Source organism: Oratosquilla oratoria, chromosome 13 (genome assembly GCF_046742065.1).
Source record: "Oratosquilla oratoria isolate Oo_2021 chromosome 13, ASM4674206v1, whole genome shotgun sequence".
Classification (NCBI taxonomy): Eukaryota; Metazoa; Arthropoda; class Malacostraca; order Stomatopoda; family Squillidae; genus Oratosquilla; species Oratosquilla oratoria.
This window is the reverse complement of record NC_134789.1, coordinates 60,032,577-60,050,072: the sequence shown is the minus strand read 5'-3', so window position 1 is coordinate 60,050,072 and position 17,496 is coordinate 60,032,577. Positions and strand designations below refer to the sequence as shown.

Below are 17,496 nucleotides of genomic sequence, written 5' to 3'. Positions count from 1 at the left end.
TGACCATCTATAGAATCATGAGAGGAATTGAAGTCCTTGATAGAGAAGACTTACTAAATTTGGATAAAAGAAATACAAGAGGAAACAAAAAGAAACTCAAAAAGGAGTTATAGAAGGGACATGAAAAATAACAGCTTTCCACACAGAGAGGTGGATGTCTGGAACAAATTGGACAAAACAATAGTGTGTGCAAAAACCATACATGAATTTAACATCAAACTAGATACTGCGAGATACAGAGACGGCTCCCCTTCCCGTAAGATACAAAGGATTACAAAGGCGGAGCATGCCGACAGGAGACCTTTTGGTCCATATCTAGGTCGGATGCGAAAAAATCATAATAATAAAATAATAAATAAAAACTATAATAATGTAAATAACAAATAAAATACATAAATAAATGCATAGATATAGTTAAATAATAAACAAACAGGTAAATGAGAAATAATGATAGATTGACATAGAACTAATAATAAATGAAAATCAAACAGACAAATGATAACAAAACAAAAACAAATAATATAAAATAAATTACAATTATTACAGCATCTTGCTTATGTGTTTATCTAAATGATTCTTAAAGCTTCGAACTGAACTACATTGCACTACCTGTGCAGGAAGTTTATTCCATTCATTAACTACACGGTTGGCAAAGTTGTTTCTACCTACTTCCAAATTGAATCTATTTCCGGACAGTTTGAGACCATTGTTTCTTGTCTGATTCTCATTCAAAGTGAAAATTTTGTCACTTTTGATGACAACTAGGTAAATACATAAAAACGATTTGAAGTGTATTCCAACAACATTAGTCACCTGCAGATTTGGAAAGCTCTTCAGCTGACGCCTCAATGAACAGAGAAGAAACCACAAGGTAAGGAATCACGGGATGATATGCAAAAAATCGTGCAAGTCAAGGCAAGTACAGGATCCTCAAACATGAGACACCATAGAAATTTTGTATTGAAAAGCAGGTGCTATTTTTCATTAAGAAAAACAAAAGAGATGGAGTGATATTGAGGATTTTTATACATTTCTTAAAACCACTGATATGTAAATAGAAAAAAATCACTGCGCTCTACTTCAAATTGCCCTCTGGTCTGACTGCTGCTCTAATATCAGTGTAGCTTTTGAGATATTCTAAAAATAAGAAAATTACAGTTTTCCAAAGAAAGAATATAAAAGAAGTTAAAAAATATTTACTAGATATTTTTTATTTATGGAACAATTATCTGGACCAAAGTTTTCATATAGAGTAAGATATATTTTGAAGAACGTGAGTCGCGTTAAGAATTCGTCTGCAATAACTTATTGTTGGAACCTACATGTGAATTTGTGACGAAATAGATTGTGTTGGGAGTATGTAAAGAAGACCCGGCATTTGGAAAGTCGGTTAACAGTGCTGTAGAGGAAAATTAAAAATGTCTGCATGCTTGCGTTCATTGAAGTTGAACTTAACCCCAAAAGTTGCCGGGTCAGTGGCTTTGAGAGCATCTATCGTGAAAATTGATGCAGAAAGTCGCTTACCCATTTCCACTGCTTCAGTAGGATCAATTTTCTATGAACAGGTAGGTGGGCAAAGTTAAAGTATGTTGACTAGAAACTGTTGACATATGTGTGTTGACTTTTGAGATGACTTTAATGGGGAAATATTTATATTGTCTCATATTTTGCGTCAAAATATGAAAATATTTTAAGTCCATCTGTGCTCCAGGGGACTAGACTACAAGACCTTCTAAAAGCAAAACAAATGATGAAAGTATATTAATTATTGCACTACTGGGAAATGTTTGCCAGTAGCTAGTTCTTTAAAGATGATTTGGAATTGGAAGTAAAAAATGCTATATTATTGTCTAGGGATCAGCAATTGATATCTGCTTTTATCCTGTGAGACAGATATTGGAGAGTCATCTCCTCAGTCCCATTTGCCATTATATTTTTATAATTCTATATGTATCCTGACACTCCCTAGTGACTAGATAGGGCCCAAGAGATCTCTGTGTCATTAATGACAGTTTTTCCTCCTCGTACCAGTCATTGACAAATGAACACTCACTGTACTACAAGATAGACAACTATGTAATGTTGCTTCTTAGACTCTAGAGGTCTATCCGAGAGCCCAAGGTCCTTTGCTCTTGGGGGGCTGCAGATTTCCAGTCAGTGAAATTTTAGGCAAAGTTGTTGGTATATTACTATATACAGCATTTCATTAGAGGAGACATAGAATGAGAATTTACTTTATCTTGCCTTTTCATTTTATATATTTAAACTGGGACAAGAGAAGCACAAAAGGACATGGAAAGAGAATAAAAAAACATAGCTACAGAAGAGATCTGAGGAAAAACAGTTTTCCACATAGAGTGGTGGACACTTGGAACAAACTGGACAATGAAATAGTATGTGCAAAAGCCATTCATGAGTTTAAGAGCAAACTAGACACTGCGAGATACAAAGGCAGGACACCATGAGCGTAGCTCCCCTTCCTGCAAAATACAACTAGGTAAATATATATATATATATGGTATATATATATATATATATATATATATATATATATATATATATATATATATATGTTGAGGAATGGATGAAAAAGTGAGTGGCAGAGTGGTGAGATAAACACCGAGAACCGTTGAAGTTTTATTAACTGATGTTTCGCTCTTAACAGAGCTTCTTCAGAATGTACAAACATGATCGGGAAATCAACAGTTATATATCTTATATATATATACATATACATACACATATATCACAAAGTAATGTAGCACATTGGTAAAATTATACTAATGACCCACTTTCAGAGAAGAATAGGCAAAAGTAAAGAGAACCGTATCTTTTTCGATCACTATGTAATCCTCTTCAGGAGATGTGTTACAGAGTAGAGAGAAGCATGTATATATACAAAAGTAGTGAGGATATTTGAGGGTTTGTTTGAGGTACATCATACCCCTTCTTTGTGAAAGTGGCTACTTGTATCTGAATTAAATAGCCTGGCATCAGCCATGGCAAAAGATAAAAAGTGCCACACTGTATGGGAGGGTTAACTGAAATGGGTTTAACTTGAGGAGTGATAATACACAAAAGTAACCATAAGAGTAGTGTGAGGCAAGTATAACTCCTTTTCTGCCAAGGGGTGGCCACAGAGATGATTGTAAATTATTACCATGATGACAGCCAGAATAAAAAAAAAAAAAAAAAAAAGATGCAGTGGCATTCATTATTGATCTGGGGCCCTGGCCACCAGTTAATAATAATAATGTAATAATAAGTTTATTTGGCAAAGAATCAATGTACATGAAGTGCAGATAATGACAGGAACACATAGTTCAAAATAATAATTGCAATTGCAGTTCAGCTCTTAAATCACTTGAAGAGATTTTGCTTATATCTGAAAAGAGTGAGTGTAGGACAGTGCATTATATTATTACGCTCTGCATCTTATTTGTGGTGATGGTGTCTAGGACAGTTGGCATATGTTGCCAGGCTGAACAGGTAGCTTGTTCTGAATGCAGTGGTTTCATGCTGACCACAGCTGTTAAAACAAAATTGTGCAAGTTTGTACTAATTTGCTCTCCATGGGGGTAAATTAAGGGGTAACACAAACTTAGCAATCTTATGTCTCGCATGCCTCGGTCAGCAAAAAGCTACTGCGTTTAGGTTGAGCAACCTGTACTATTTTAGCGTGAATGCTAACCTGAACTGGGTATACCCAGATGCCAACTCTTAGAGGAGTCTTAGGGCTATACTTTTAAAACCTTTCGCCAGCCTTGGAGAGTGCTCTCTACTATTATGAAATAACTAACATTGGAAAATAACTTCAGTAGCTATACTTATGGAAACTAGATTTTATAGATTACCTATTAAGACACCAAAGGTTACCTAGAAAACCAGGTCAAGCTCTATATTCAAGTGGTAGTCAGTGTTTACCAGGGGTGCCGAAAAGTTTTGAAAGTACATACATATACCAAAGGCTTTTTCCCCCTTACATGGGGGGTAGCCAAAAAGAAAAAGGCATAGAAACCACTCCCACCCATTCCATTTCCTATATATTCCACTCCCCTCCACCCTCCCTCTTATCTTGGTACCTCCTGGATGATGGGTCATCCCTGCATCCTGTCCACTGCCCTGGGTCAGAAGCAGTGTCAAGTTTTGAAAGTATGACCCATAATCTTTATCTCACACTACCCCACACTAGCTATTCACAGACAACACAATATTTCTTCCTTGAGTGACCTTTAGGCTAGACAGTTGGCATTTGTGTGGGAGCTGTGAGTCTTGTACAAGAGATGTGTGTGGAAGCTGATTGATTTTGATTAATTGTAAAAGAGTAGAAAATAGTGAAGGTCTTCATATAGTCATATTTATGGTTGTGATGGTGTTGTACATGTGATATTTATTGGTGTTTGATATAATAGCACAAAAAGTAATTTTTCTTGTAATATGTTTGTGATAAATGTATACATACATATACCAAGGCTTTTTCCCCCTTCCAAGGGAGGTAGCCAAAAAGGGAAAGGCATAAAAACACTCCCACCCATTTCATCCCTAAATACACTCCACATCCCTCCCACCCTTCCTCTCATCTGAGCACCTCCTGGATGACGGGTCATCCCTGCACCCTGCCCACTGCCCTGGGTCAGAAGCAGTGTCGCAAGACACAGTACATCCACAGCAAGGCCGCTTCATTTAATCGGCGACCCCCCCTCTCCGTCCCCCTTTGCATATAAGGCGAGGACGGGGAGAAATCCCTTCGGGCTGCGTCAAAATTTACTCACACATACTACCCCACCCCCACCCCCCCGCCCATTCCTCCTCATGCAGTCACAACATCATCCATATACAACCATTCTCCACTCACTTCTGTCTTCCGTCCTCTCCCTTCCTTCCTCAACAGACATTCCCCTCTTCCCCAAATCCCCCTTCACCCCATCCATCCACCTCATCCTAGGACGTCCCCTCATGTTCACTCCCTCCACATCTGCCTTCCATACCTCTTTTACTAGTCTTTCTTCACTCATTCTTTCCATGTGTCCAAACCATCCTAATATTCTTTCATCAACCCTCTCTCCCAAATCCTTTTTCACCCCTGTTCTCCTCCTCACCTCCTCATTTCTCACTCTATCCAGCCTAGTAACCCCCACCATACTTCTCAGACACCTCATCTCAAACACATTCAAACTCCTTCTCTCTTCTTCTCTTATGTTCCACGTTTCTGCCCCATACAGTGCTGTTGGCACAATCACTCCTTCATACAGTCTCCTCTTCGCATCCATTCCCAAATGTCTATTCCTCATTACACTCTTTAAACCACCAAGGCATTTACTCGCTTCTCTCAATCTACATTCTACCTCCACCTTCACTCCACCTTTTCCTGCTACACTTGCACCCAAGTATCTAAAACTATCCACTTCCTCCAGTCGCTCTCCCTTAATGTTCACTTCCAGTCTACTGCCACTTTCACCCCTTGTACATCTCATCACCTTACTTTTACCCACATTTATCTTTAGCTTTCTTCTATCACATACTCTCCCAAACTCTGCCACCAGCTTCCTCAATCCCTCCTCTGACCCTGCCACAAGCGCAGTGTCGTCCGCAAACAACAGCTGGCTCACCTCCCACTTTTCTCCATTTTCTTCAACCATCTCCAATACCCTAGCATTCACCTCTCGCACCACCCCATCCATGTATAAGTTGAACAGCCAGGGCGACATAATGCATCCTTGACGAAGTCCCACCTTTACTTCAAACCACTCACTCTCTCCATTTCCAATCCTAACACATGCTCTACTACTCTCATAAAAACTCTTAACAGCTCCCAAAAGCTTTCCTCCTATCCCATAAATCTGCATAACCTCCCACAGTGCCTTTCTGTCTACCCTATCATAAGCCTTTTCCAGATCCATAAAAGCCCAAAAAACATCCTTCCCCTTTCCTATAGCTTTCTCACATATCTGTCTTACCACAAAGATCTGATCTACACAACCTCTACCCGTCCTAAATCCACACTGTTCCTCACCAATTACTCCTTCTGTTCCTCTCCTAATCCTCTCAATTAAGATCCTCCCATAAGCCTTCCCTACTACACTCAACAGGCTAATCCCTCTGAAATTACTACATTCACACTTGTCCCCTTTTCCCTTGTAAAGAGGAACTATACAGGCACTACTCCAGTCCTCCGGTACTCTACCCTCTCTCCAGCAAACATTAAATAACCTCACCAACCAGTCCACCATCACTGAACCTCCCTTTTTCAGACATTCTGCATGACATCCATCCAGACCAGGTGCCTTACCTGCTTTCATCATCTTTACAACTGCCTTCACCTCATCCTTCCTTATTTCTCCTCCATTCTCCTCACTCATCACTCTCATTTTCTTCGCATTTCCCACTGCAGCTATCTTTCCTTCCCTATCCTCCTTCACATTCAGCAACTCCCTAAAATATTCTGCCCATCTTCCCCTCACTGCCATCTCTTCCATTATCAACTCTCCATCTGTACCTTTTACCTTTTCTTCCCTACTTGATTCGCCTCCTCTTCCTCTCTTAATTTCTTTCCAAAACATCTTTTTATTACTTTCAAAATTTTCTGTCATACTCCTACCCCATTTCACATCTGCTCTCCTCTTTGCCTCCTTTACCTTTTGCTTTACTTCTCTTTTCTTTTCTTTGTACGTCTCATATGACTCCCCTGTCCTCTTTTGTAACCAATCTGTGAAAGCTCGCTTCTTCTCTTCTACAACCTTCTTTGTTTCCTCATCCCACCATTCACTACCCTTTCTTCTATTTCCCCCTGTCCTTCTTGTTCCACACACCATCCTTGCACACTTTAAGACTCCCTCCTTGAACCATCCCCATTCCTCCTCCACACCCATCTCTGCTCTATCCTTTACTCCCTCCCACTCCTCCTTCAGCTTCTTTTCGTACTCCTTCTCCTTTTCCTTTTCATTCAAGGAGCTCACTCTAAGAACCTCCCTACCTTTTATCCCTTTCCTCCTTCTCCATCTATCCTCCACTCTCAGCTTACCTTCCACCAAAAAATGATCTGATATTCCCCCACCCTCTCCCCTTAGCACATGTACATCCTTAACTCTTCCTATCATAATCCTATTTACCACTACATAATCCATTAGCGCTCTATCTACCACCCTTCCCTCCACCACCCTCTCCCATGTGTACTTATGCTTGACTTTCTTCCAAAACACTGTATTTGCTATCATCAACTCTCTTTCTAGACACATTTCCACCATCAACTCTCCACTACGATTCTTTCCTGGAACTCCACACTTCCCAACCACTCCATCTATTGGACCATTTCCCACCCTAGCATTAAGGTCTCCCAGTACTATTACATTGACATTTCTTCCTAAACCCTCTATGCGCTCATTTAAATCTATCCAAAAGGCCTCCCTTTCTTCCATGCTCTTCTCACTGCCCGGCCCATATGCACTTACAAAGACCCACATCTCCTTTCCCAGTTTCACCTTCATCCACATTATCCTTGAGGAAACCTCCTTCCACTCCACTACCCCTTTACCTAACTCCTCACTTACTAGAATAGCCACCCCTTCCCTCCCTCGCCCTCTCTTCACTCCTGATAACCTCCCACTTACACTCCCAAACTTACACTCACCCTTCCCTTTCAACTTAGTTTCACTCAAAGCCAACACATCCAACTTTCTTCTCACAAACATACTACCTATCTCTTCCCTTTTACTCTCATCTGTACCACATCCACGCACATTAAAAGACCCAAACCTTAGGGTGCTGGCCCGAGGCCCTCCAGCACCCCTTATGCCTTTCCTTTGCTTTTTAGGAATCTGCCCCTTGGGGCTACAGGGAGAAGGATGCCTAGTCCCTCTCCCCGTCCCTTTCTTCTCGCCTCTTACGATCCAAGTGGGAAAACTTGGTGGCAGTATTCTTTTCCCCCACCACAGTGGTACAAAATTATATAGGTTTTCCTAAAATAATGGTGATTTTGTAACAGGAAAAAGCTACTTTTGTGACCCAGGAACTTAACTTTCTGATATATGAATCTCGGAAATGCAAATTGACTTCACATATTAAGTGAAAGCTGCACTATGCAACATCTTTAGGAATGTATTTATTGCATGAATTGTTAGTTGCCTTTATATTGATTATCCTTAAATTATTCAAACTAATTTTTAAAACCTGTGTAAAAGGAAGATTTATGATAACTGAAAATTGACAAATTTGAGTTATTTTGGTGCATTTTAGTATTTGCCCAGTAAGTACAGTATAGTTTCTTTTTGCACCAAGAAATGTAAAATATGTTCATTGTAGTTTAGTTAGATAATTATTTTTTAATTTTCACATTATCTGGTAATTACCCCCACCAAATTGGTGGGGTAGTTAGCAGAAAATGTGGGCGTTAAAAAAATGGAATAATTGCATGGGGGAGAGGGGAGGGGCAATTGCCCTCCCTACCCCTCCAGAAGGGGCAGCCTGCTTAATGAATTTCCATATCATGCTCTTTTACAGACTGAAAGTCAAAGTGCTCCATGCTCTCCACGCCATTTGTCAACCATGAGTCCAGTACCACAAACTGCTGCTGATACTATTTTGAAGATGTCCATGCCAGAATTAAAGGAAACCGAAAGCTATTTACACAGTACTCTAGCATGGCTTCACAGAAAACAGGTAGGAAGGAAGGACAGTACTAAATGATGACCTTAGACAGTGATGTGACATATATGATAGGAATAAACTTAGAGAATTTATGGGTTCCTTCATGATATATTGTCTTTATTATAAAGTAAAATGACTGTTTTTGCTTTCATTATACTTGGTTAATTGTAATATATATATTTTTTAACAGATTGAAGCTTTTGGACCTGATATAATTGATCATCTAAACAAGAACGAGAGCAATGTGGGAGAACTTCATTGTTTTGATCCACTTGGCATCCATCTAAAGCCAGCAGATCTTACTGAAGACCACATAGAAATTAGTGCTACAGGAATAGTTAAGGTGGATTGTGAAAAAAAGCAAGGCATTCAAACCTTCAAACTTCCAGAAAACTCTCTTTGGTATCCCCTTGGAGCTACTCAGCATGGAGAAGACATTCATTATTCTGTACATTTAAGTGATTTAGAGAAAAAAGTTTTGGTACTAGATGATGAGGTTCCGATGCCAAGTGATGTGCAAATGGTGCAGGAGGAAGACAAATGTGCAATGTTGTCGTGTTCAAATGTGGACAATACAACTTTGATGTGCAATAAGTTGCAAGCATCTGGTTCATCAGGAGAGTCGCAAATTGACCCAAGTGGAAAATCATCAGCTGAACATCTTCACAAAATCTTTTGTGTACTTAGTGAAACTGTGAGTACCATACCTTAGTTTATGGTTAGAGATAGGGAAGATAAGTGGGAGAGGAGCCAGTTGTTAACTGTGGACAACATTGCATGTGACAGAGGTATGTGATAGGAAATAGTTGAAGGTAAATGTGTGTGAAATTAAGTTGATGGGGGAGAGAGTGGCAGGGAGTTGAAAGAAAGTTGGAAAAAGGGTGGAGGAAATGGTTAGCATTAAGTTATTGGGGTTGCATGTGGCAGGAAATGGAGGAGTGGGGGTGGAGGTAAACTGTAAATTGAAAAACGCAAGCAAATATCTTGGGAAAATTGAAGTGTCATGGGATATTGTGTCAGAGGTATCTGGGAATGGATGCAAAGGAGTGTGTGACGGTGATTGTGCTTATGGCTGTATTGGGCAGAGACTTTGAAACTAAGATAGGCTGAAAGGAGAAGTTTAAATGTGTTTGAGATGAAATATCGGAGAACTATGGTAGGGGTTACAAGGTTGGATAGAGTGAGAAACAAAGAAGTGACGAGGAAAGTGGGGATGGAGAGGAGCTGGCAGATGGGACTGATAAAGGATTATTGGGATGGTTTGGATGCATGGAGAGGGTGAGTGAGGAAAGATTGGCAAAAGAGGCATGAGAGATGGAGGTGAATGGGGTGAACTTGAGGGGATGACTGAGGGTGAGATGGATGGATGGGGTGACAGGGGCTTTGAGCAAGAGGGGAATGTCTGTTAAGTAAGGAAGGGAGAAGGTACGAGATATGGAGTGGTGGATGGTTGTGTATGGATGATATTTTAATGCATCCCAAAGGGATTTCTCCCTGTCTTCTCAGCTGCATGAGTGGATGAGGGTGGGAGTAGGGGGTTGCCATGTAAGTGAAGTTGCCCTAGTGTGGATGTGCCATGTCTTGCTGTATTGCTTCAAACCCATTGCTTCATCCACAAAGAGCTAAGATATAAAGGAAACAAGGATAGTGGATCAGAATGGAATGAGTGGGAGTGGGTGCGTGCCTTGAGGTGACAACTTTTTTTTTTTAAGGGGAAAGAAGCCCATGGTATATAGATAGATCTATATGTCTGTATACCAAAAGTCAGTCTCTCTCTCTCCCCCACCCACTCACACATACACATACACATTTATAAGGGAGGTAGCCTGCAGAGCATGCACCCATGCCATGCCCATCCAACACATTTGTTTTTCCATTTATTTTAGCTCTTTGTGGAGGAAGGCTATCCCTATCCCTGGTCCACAGCCTAGGTCAGAAGCAATGCAGCAAGGCCCAACAGTTGAAACTGGTCTACTCCCATTGCTTCAATTACATGGCGACCCTCCCTCTCGCATTCATTCAATCTCTCGGAAAAAACTATGGATTGCTGTCTGTGTTGTACCAGTGTGGGCCTGTTTCTTTGTCACCAGCTGAAATTGGTAGGAAGAGGAGAACAGTCATTGATTGTTAACTCCCCATGTGTGAAAAGATGTATTAAATACAGCAGAAGTGTAGTGTGTTGGTCCCGGTCCATAGACCAAGTGTCAACGCTGTAGGCAAGGGGGTTGATGGATTTTGAAAATGGGCAGCTTTGCTGTCCAAATTGCAGGACCACCATATGCAGTCATATGTCATTGGTCTCAGTAATGAGAGAAGATAAGGAGAAATCCCATTGGGCCAAGTCAGTTTATTCACAACCATTCTCCACTTGTATCTATACCATGCCCTTTTATCCAAGGTCTCGTTTACCCCATCCATCCATCTTATTCTTCTCTACAAGGCTTACCTCACTCATTCTTTCCATACACATAAAACATCCCAATGTTCTTTGATCAACCCTATCTTCCAACTTTCCACTCCTGCTGTTCATATCTCATTTCTCACTCAGTCTATCCTCATAACCCCTATCATACTTCTCAAACATTTAAATTTCTTCTTTCTGCTTCCTTTACATTCCAAATTTGCCTGTATAATATAGGCACAATCATCCCCTCATGTAGTCTTTGTGTCCATCCCCAGACACCTATTTCTCATGGTAGTTACTGGTATTATTACCCCCAAGACAATACTTACCTTGTTCCACAGTTTTTCTCCATCTTGACTCCTCCATTCCCTGCTACATGTGTCCCTGAACTTCCTCTAGCCATCTTTCCAACTTACCTCCAACTAACTGCTACCTTCCCCCATTGTACATCTCATCACCTTGCTTTGGCTCACATTTATACTATAGCAATGGCCCTGGGGCCCTTGCCTCTGTTGGTTTGTGCCTATTTCATTGTCATCGATTAGGAGGGGGAGGAACAGGAGAGCAGTTGTTGGTCGTCTGTTCACCTTATGTGAAAGTACATGCATACATATACCAAAGGCTGTTTCCCTTTACACGGGGGGTAGCCAAAAAGAAAAAGACATAGAAACCACTCCCACCCAATCCATTTCCTATATATTCCACTCCCCTCCACCCTCCTCCCTACCTCTTATCTTGGGAAAAAATAATTGAAGTTGATGGATATCTTGATCCCAGTCCAACAGAGGTAGAATATCAGCCTTGGGTGGGGTGGGGTGGGGGAGTGGGTAGCACTTCAACATCGAGGTGGGAGTGCTTAGTTGTACTGGGAAGTAGAATAAGTAATTATCGCAGGTTATGTAATGTGTAGTCTTGTATGTCATTTTTCTGGGGCATTTTAGATTATTTATATACTTAGAGGAGATGGACTCCTTGAAAATTTGAGTTGTTTTGTGGAGGTTTAGTGGATAATTTATCACCATAGCCGCGATGTTGTTGGTAGAATGGTAGATCCCTGACCTACACCAAGTGGGTTTGGACGTGTGCCAAGATGGAAGGGGTTCACATATTGTATGTAAATTGTCAGCGATCTAGTGACAGTAGCATTAAAATTAAATTAGGTCACATATTGGTAATTGTGGGTATTTTGTTGCAACCGTTGATTCCTGTCAAAAGTTACCGCTGCTGTTAGGGGATAATGGTAGCTGTCACCAAAAGCTCATGCAGGTGTAGAAAGTAGAAGTGCGCAGTGAATTGTTTTGAGCGATGGAGAAATTCTTGGCAAGTCAGTTGATAAGTTATGAAAGATGTTGACTTGTTACTTTCGGGTGTTGTGATGGAAACGTCACTTCAAACATTGGTGGAGTATATATCGTATTGGTAATTATTTTAGTGGCCTGGTGAGGTATTTAAATTTCTTACTCGGAACTTCCAATAGCACCGAAATAGAATATGTACCCACCCCCACATCATGGTTATGTTTATGAACTGCTCGGAAAGTATTTCGAAATAATTAGTTTCCAAAGGTAGTACAGGTAACTGTTCAGAGTGCATCGGATGCCATACTTTCTGAATATATTGCTCAATATCCACGAGGAGCTAAGATATGGGAAACAAATGGGGGAGGGTGAATACCTTGGCTGACTACCTCCTTTTTAAGTGGGGAGAACCCTTTTGGTTATTATTAGTCTGGCTATCAATGGCTTCTTTCCTCTTACAAGAGGCATGCACCCAACCGTCATCCATTAGTTTCCCTTTCATATTAGCTCTTTGTGGATGAAGGGTCATTCCTGTCCATTGCCCGGGTCTTATAGGGTATACCTGGCCAGGAGTAGGGATTAACGAAGGAATGGAGATGCCAGAAATGTAGGGGGTGGGGTGACATTCTAAGGCCAGATAAAAAAGAAGAAAATCAACGAGTTCGCAGTGAAAGAATGCACCACGCTGCCAGTAAGGAATGCTTCAGATGATCTCAGGCAGGGGCGGTGTTAACCGCAGTGCGCAAGAATTCAAAAGCAACTTCGATTAGTTCTGGAATATTCGAACGGGGATGCAACAAGTCCGACTGCCCGTAAAACTAAATGCGCATGCGCTTAGAGCGTCACATGGTTATAGAATTAAAGTACTGGACTGCCTGTGGGATCAAGAATAGTTTTTCACTACGGATGCGTGTTTTTAACAACCTGAATTGGGAAATGTAATGTAAAATCATAAACGAATTTAAGGGTTAAGTTTGTTAAATGAACTAGGAATAGTAAACACACTAGTTGGAGGATCCAAATCAATCTGGGAAATCATGCAGAATAATAACAACCACCAATGCAAATCTTATGATCTGAAGATACTGATATCAGATCCCCCCAAAAAAAGTAAATGAATAGAATAAGATAATGATAAAATGTACATCGACAACAGAAGCCGTAGAGTCTGGTAAAGAGGTGATGCGGAAGTGGGAGGGTAGAGAAGTCGAGACGGTGCGTTTCGGACCCATAGCGAGGGAAAAAGCCAGCATTTCACAAAGTTTCGCTCAGCTTCTAGGGTGAAGTAGTTTCGGTTGGGGGTCGGGTCGGGTCGGGTCGGGTGGGGCGGGGGGGGGGTTGTCATGTGCGTTGGAACGATGTCGAGATGGAGGTATGCCGTGTAAACCCCAAAGTTGAGTTCGTTAACGTGCAATGTAATTGTGTTTAGTTTCCATCAGAGGCTTCAATGCGTCATTCGTCGTGGTAGTAGAAATGTGTTACAGTTACATAAGAATGAAAACCACAACAGTTGAAATGCGTAGGTAGGGATGTTCGTCCCGTGGGTCCTGGCATGTACTGTTATGTGCTACTCGCCGTGTGTTGGTGCAGGTCAGGACATCCTCTTTCCTCTCCTTATATTGGACGCAAACATTGTAGGGGAGAGGGCTAGCCATCAACACGGCCGTTGGGGGCAGTTCCTACGCCAGTCACAATAGAGATTAAAATCACCTGGCGAGATAGAAACAAATATATACTCTATCTCCACCACCTGTAGTTTCCGGGGACCGTTCTTGTATATTTTTGGCTGTCGCCACGCGATTTTATTGTGTACACCTTGGGAACCTCGCAAATAGTCCGTACAGAATAGGGATAGTCTCATTCTCATTTCAAACTGATAGACTTCATCGTGCTGTCAAATAACAGTGGGTGTCTATGGACGCTTTCGGACGTGGTCGTGATGTGTGAAAGCGTCCTTAGGCACCTGTGGTTAATTGAGGGTACGACGCGACTTCGTATCGTGGATGTCGCGCGACGAAAAAGTCTATGCATGTGAAACAAGCCTTGGAAGTGCTAAAATATAGATAGGGGTCGTAGGGTCCCGTTTATTCCTTCTCCAGTGGTCCAAAGTTGTTTTATATTTGTTTATGATATATGCATGGACTTTCTTCAAAATTGTTCCACACATTATTACATTCGACCGGAATAATATACGTGTGATTCACCACTGTCTTGGATCACGTGTTGGTCTCGTGGCTGACAACTATTATCCTCCCGCATGAGAGCTCAGAGCTCGTATATGGTCCGATCTATGGATACTGATGTGACCTGGTAGCCCCCGTCAACCCCCAACTCCATGCTCAGCAGAGTTGGAGTACCGACTCGCAGTGCGGCGATGCTGAAATTTTCAGCCCTAGGAGGGATTCGATCTCTAATCGTTGAATTAACGGTCGGGCGCGGTACTCGTTCTTCACTGTGCGATCTTCATGCGTAATAGAATGGCCCGGTGGTACTCAGAATTAATCCCTCAATTTGGTCAAGTTTGCTCAAGAAAACGAATTTAGCGTTGGGTGGATGGGTGTGCAGGCGCGGATCCAGGAATGTTATTGGGGGGGGGGGGCGAACCGATAACCGATACTTGAAACACGCCGATATTTTAACCCGAAGACAATGACGCCAAATGAAAAGTTGACACCTTCAAATTATACAAGCAGATACAAACAGAAAAACCTACGCGGCTGCCTTCACAAATGAATCAAATGTTTGACGAAAACGACATACCCCATCACATACAAGTACTGACTGATTGTGAACGTGTACCATACTCGGGGCGTTGGGGTGAGGGGGGTTGCGGGCCCCTTGCCCCCCCCTCCTTGTATCCGCGCCTGTGGGTGGGTGGGTAGGGGAGGGACACGTGGACTCACGCGTTTGGCAGCTCACAAGGCCGAATGAGTGAGTGGGCGAGTTCCCGTGACGTGGTCTCGTGCCACACCGTCCTGTATTAGACCTTGCTGTATACTGTTTTCTCGTCATCCAAGAGTGCATAAAACACTTCCGCTTTTCTCGCCTGCCCACCTCCAACTATCTCTCTCACCGCCCCCCCCCATCCTCATTCCTTCCATGGGTATTTTTGAGACTTTAGTGAAACCCTTACGGACCAGATTCGCTCAACGTTCTTGTGATTGGAGACTCGTTTTCAGTGTGAAATGAGCCTTTAAGTTTCTACAGTCCCTCCGTTTTGCTCCCCTCCTTAAACTTCTCTTCGGGCATCTCTGCAATTTCATCTCTTCTGTGCAATATTGTCCTCAAGGATAGAGGTGCTTGTTATTGTTGACAGAATATTATTCCTTTTCCGCAAACTTCCCTCTCATCGCCTTGCTTTATCCTCTTCTGTATTTCCTCTCCTGTCACTTCCTTCTCTCTTCTCACCCCCACCCATCTCTCGCCTGTCAATCGCTTTCTCCCCTTCCCCCTCCTATCTCCTGCTCCCATAGACTCCCTACGTACCTCCACCCCCTCCCGTCACACTTCGATGTTCTTCCTTATGCTCCTCAACCATTTATTTTTGTGCTCCCATTCTCCTTCGCTCAACCTTGCACCACTGCCAGTTCCCTCCTTCCTCTCTCGCCAGCTTCACTTCCTTCGTCGACGCAATTTTTTTTCCTTATCACGTGTCACGGCTGACCCTGGTACGCCATTTGCTATACATACAAATGCTTGTTCATAATTTCTGCCATTTCTATTCCCTATGTGTATTATATTCCTCCTTGTCATAGTTTCACTAATTTTGTTTTGTTTTTCAGTTTGTTGTTTACAAATCTATAAAATAGTTTTGGTTCATCTTTACATTTTTCTTCGACATCCTTTTCGCATTTTCTCTTTTCTTCTCTGCGCACTAGTACATATTGATTTCTATAGTATTTATTTTCCATTTTTCAGGTATTTTGTCTTTCATTTTATCCAAGCTTTATCCCTTTTGTCTTTTAACATATCCTTTTTCTTGTTTTTGTCTTGGAACATACTTTTCCACTCTTTTATAAATTTATGTCAAAATATTCAATTTCTCTTCTACTGTTGTTTCCTCCTTGTGTATCCTTTCCCAGTCTGCTTTTTGAAAAAATCTCTTATTTGATCAGAATTTGTTTTTCCATGCATCAATCTTTCCTCTCTATATTGTTTTTTTTTCATGTATTTTTCCTCATTTAGTTCCAGTTCAACTAATATGTGGTCACTTACATATTGAAGTCTTATATTCAATGTTGTCCACTATTTTGGGTTCTGATGTGATTATTAGGTCTAGTCTCAATGGTTCTTCCTCATTTCTATACCTAGTATTCTCTTGTATCCATTGCATTATTGTATGTTCTATGATCATATCAAGTAGTACATTTCCCCAAAGGTCATCTCCACCCTTCACTGTCATCTCTTCCCAGCAGATTTCTTTACAATTAAAATCACCCATTATAGCTATTCTTCATCCATCTTCCATTATCTTATTTAGTGTTATCCTTTTGTCTTCTACTATTTTTTTGTGTTATCTCTCTTCCCATGAAGCCATTTTAGGAGGCACATAATTTACTACAAACTTCCTGCTCTTCCCATCCCTGTCTTCCACTTCCATCATAATCATCCCTACTCTATCCTTTCCATATGTGACATTCCTCACATTTATATCCTTAGTCAGGAACATAACTCCACCCCCTTGTTTTACCTCTCTGTTTCTAATCCAGTAATTATATGCACTATGTCCTACACTGTTGGGTGGTAGTGGACCTTTCAATTTTTGTCTCTACAATTCCCATTATGTTGGGTTCTTTTTCCTTCAGGTAATCATTCAGTTCGTTCAAGCCTGTTATTAAGCCATCTATATTTGTGTACGAAACATTTAATTTTCTGCTACTTCCATCGTGTTTTCTGTTTCCCTTCTGTTTTTCTCTGCTATGAACCATTTCCTCACTTTCATATCCATTACTCTCCAATAGAATTTCTCTTTGACTCTTTTCTCATTTTTTTCATTAGCTTCTAGTCTTTTTGTTTTCTCATCCTCTCTTTCCTCTTTATTCATTTCTCTTTTTATCCATACCTGTTTATACTGTTCACTTTTTGATAGTTTCCCTGTTTTTGCAAAGATATTCTCTGCTGTCATTTGTGACCTGAATTTAACCTTAATTG

General features: G+C 41.2%; 1 protein-coding gene across 1 annotated transcript in view; it reads left to right on the top strand.

Annotated features, from left to right (window-relative positions):
• The first annotated feature begins 1,304 nt into the window (after positions 1 to 1,304).
• LOC143032446 (uncharacterized) overlaps positions 1,305 to 17,496 on the top strand; it is a 30,100-nt gene continuing 13,908 nt past the window's right edge. The window contains exons 1-3 of the mRNA XM_076197246.1: positions 1,305 to 1,565; positions 8,497 to 8,655; positions 8,834 to 9,337. Coding sequence (XP_076053361.1) covers positions 1,419 to 1,565; positions 8,497 to 8,655; positions 8,834 to 9,337 — 810 coding nt within the window. The 5' untranslated portion in view covers positions 1,305 to 1,418. The remainder of the gene's footprint in view (positions 1,566 to 8,496; positions 8,656 to 8,833; positions 9,338 to 17,496) is intronic.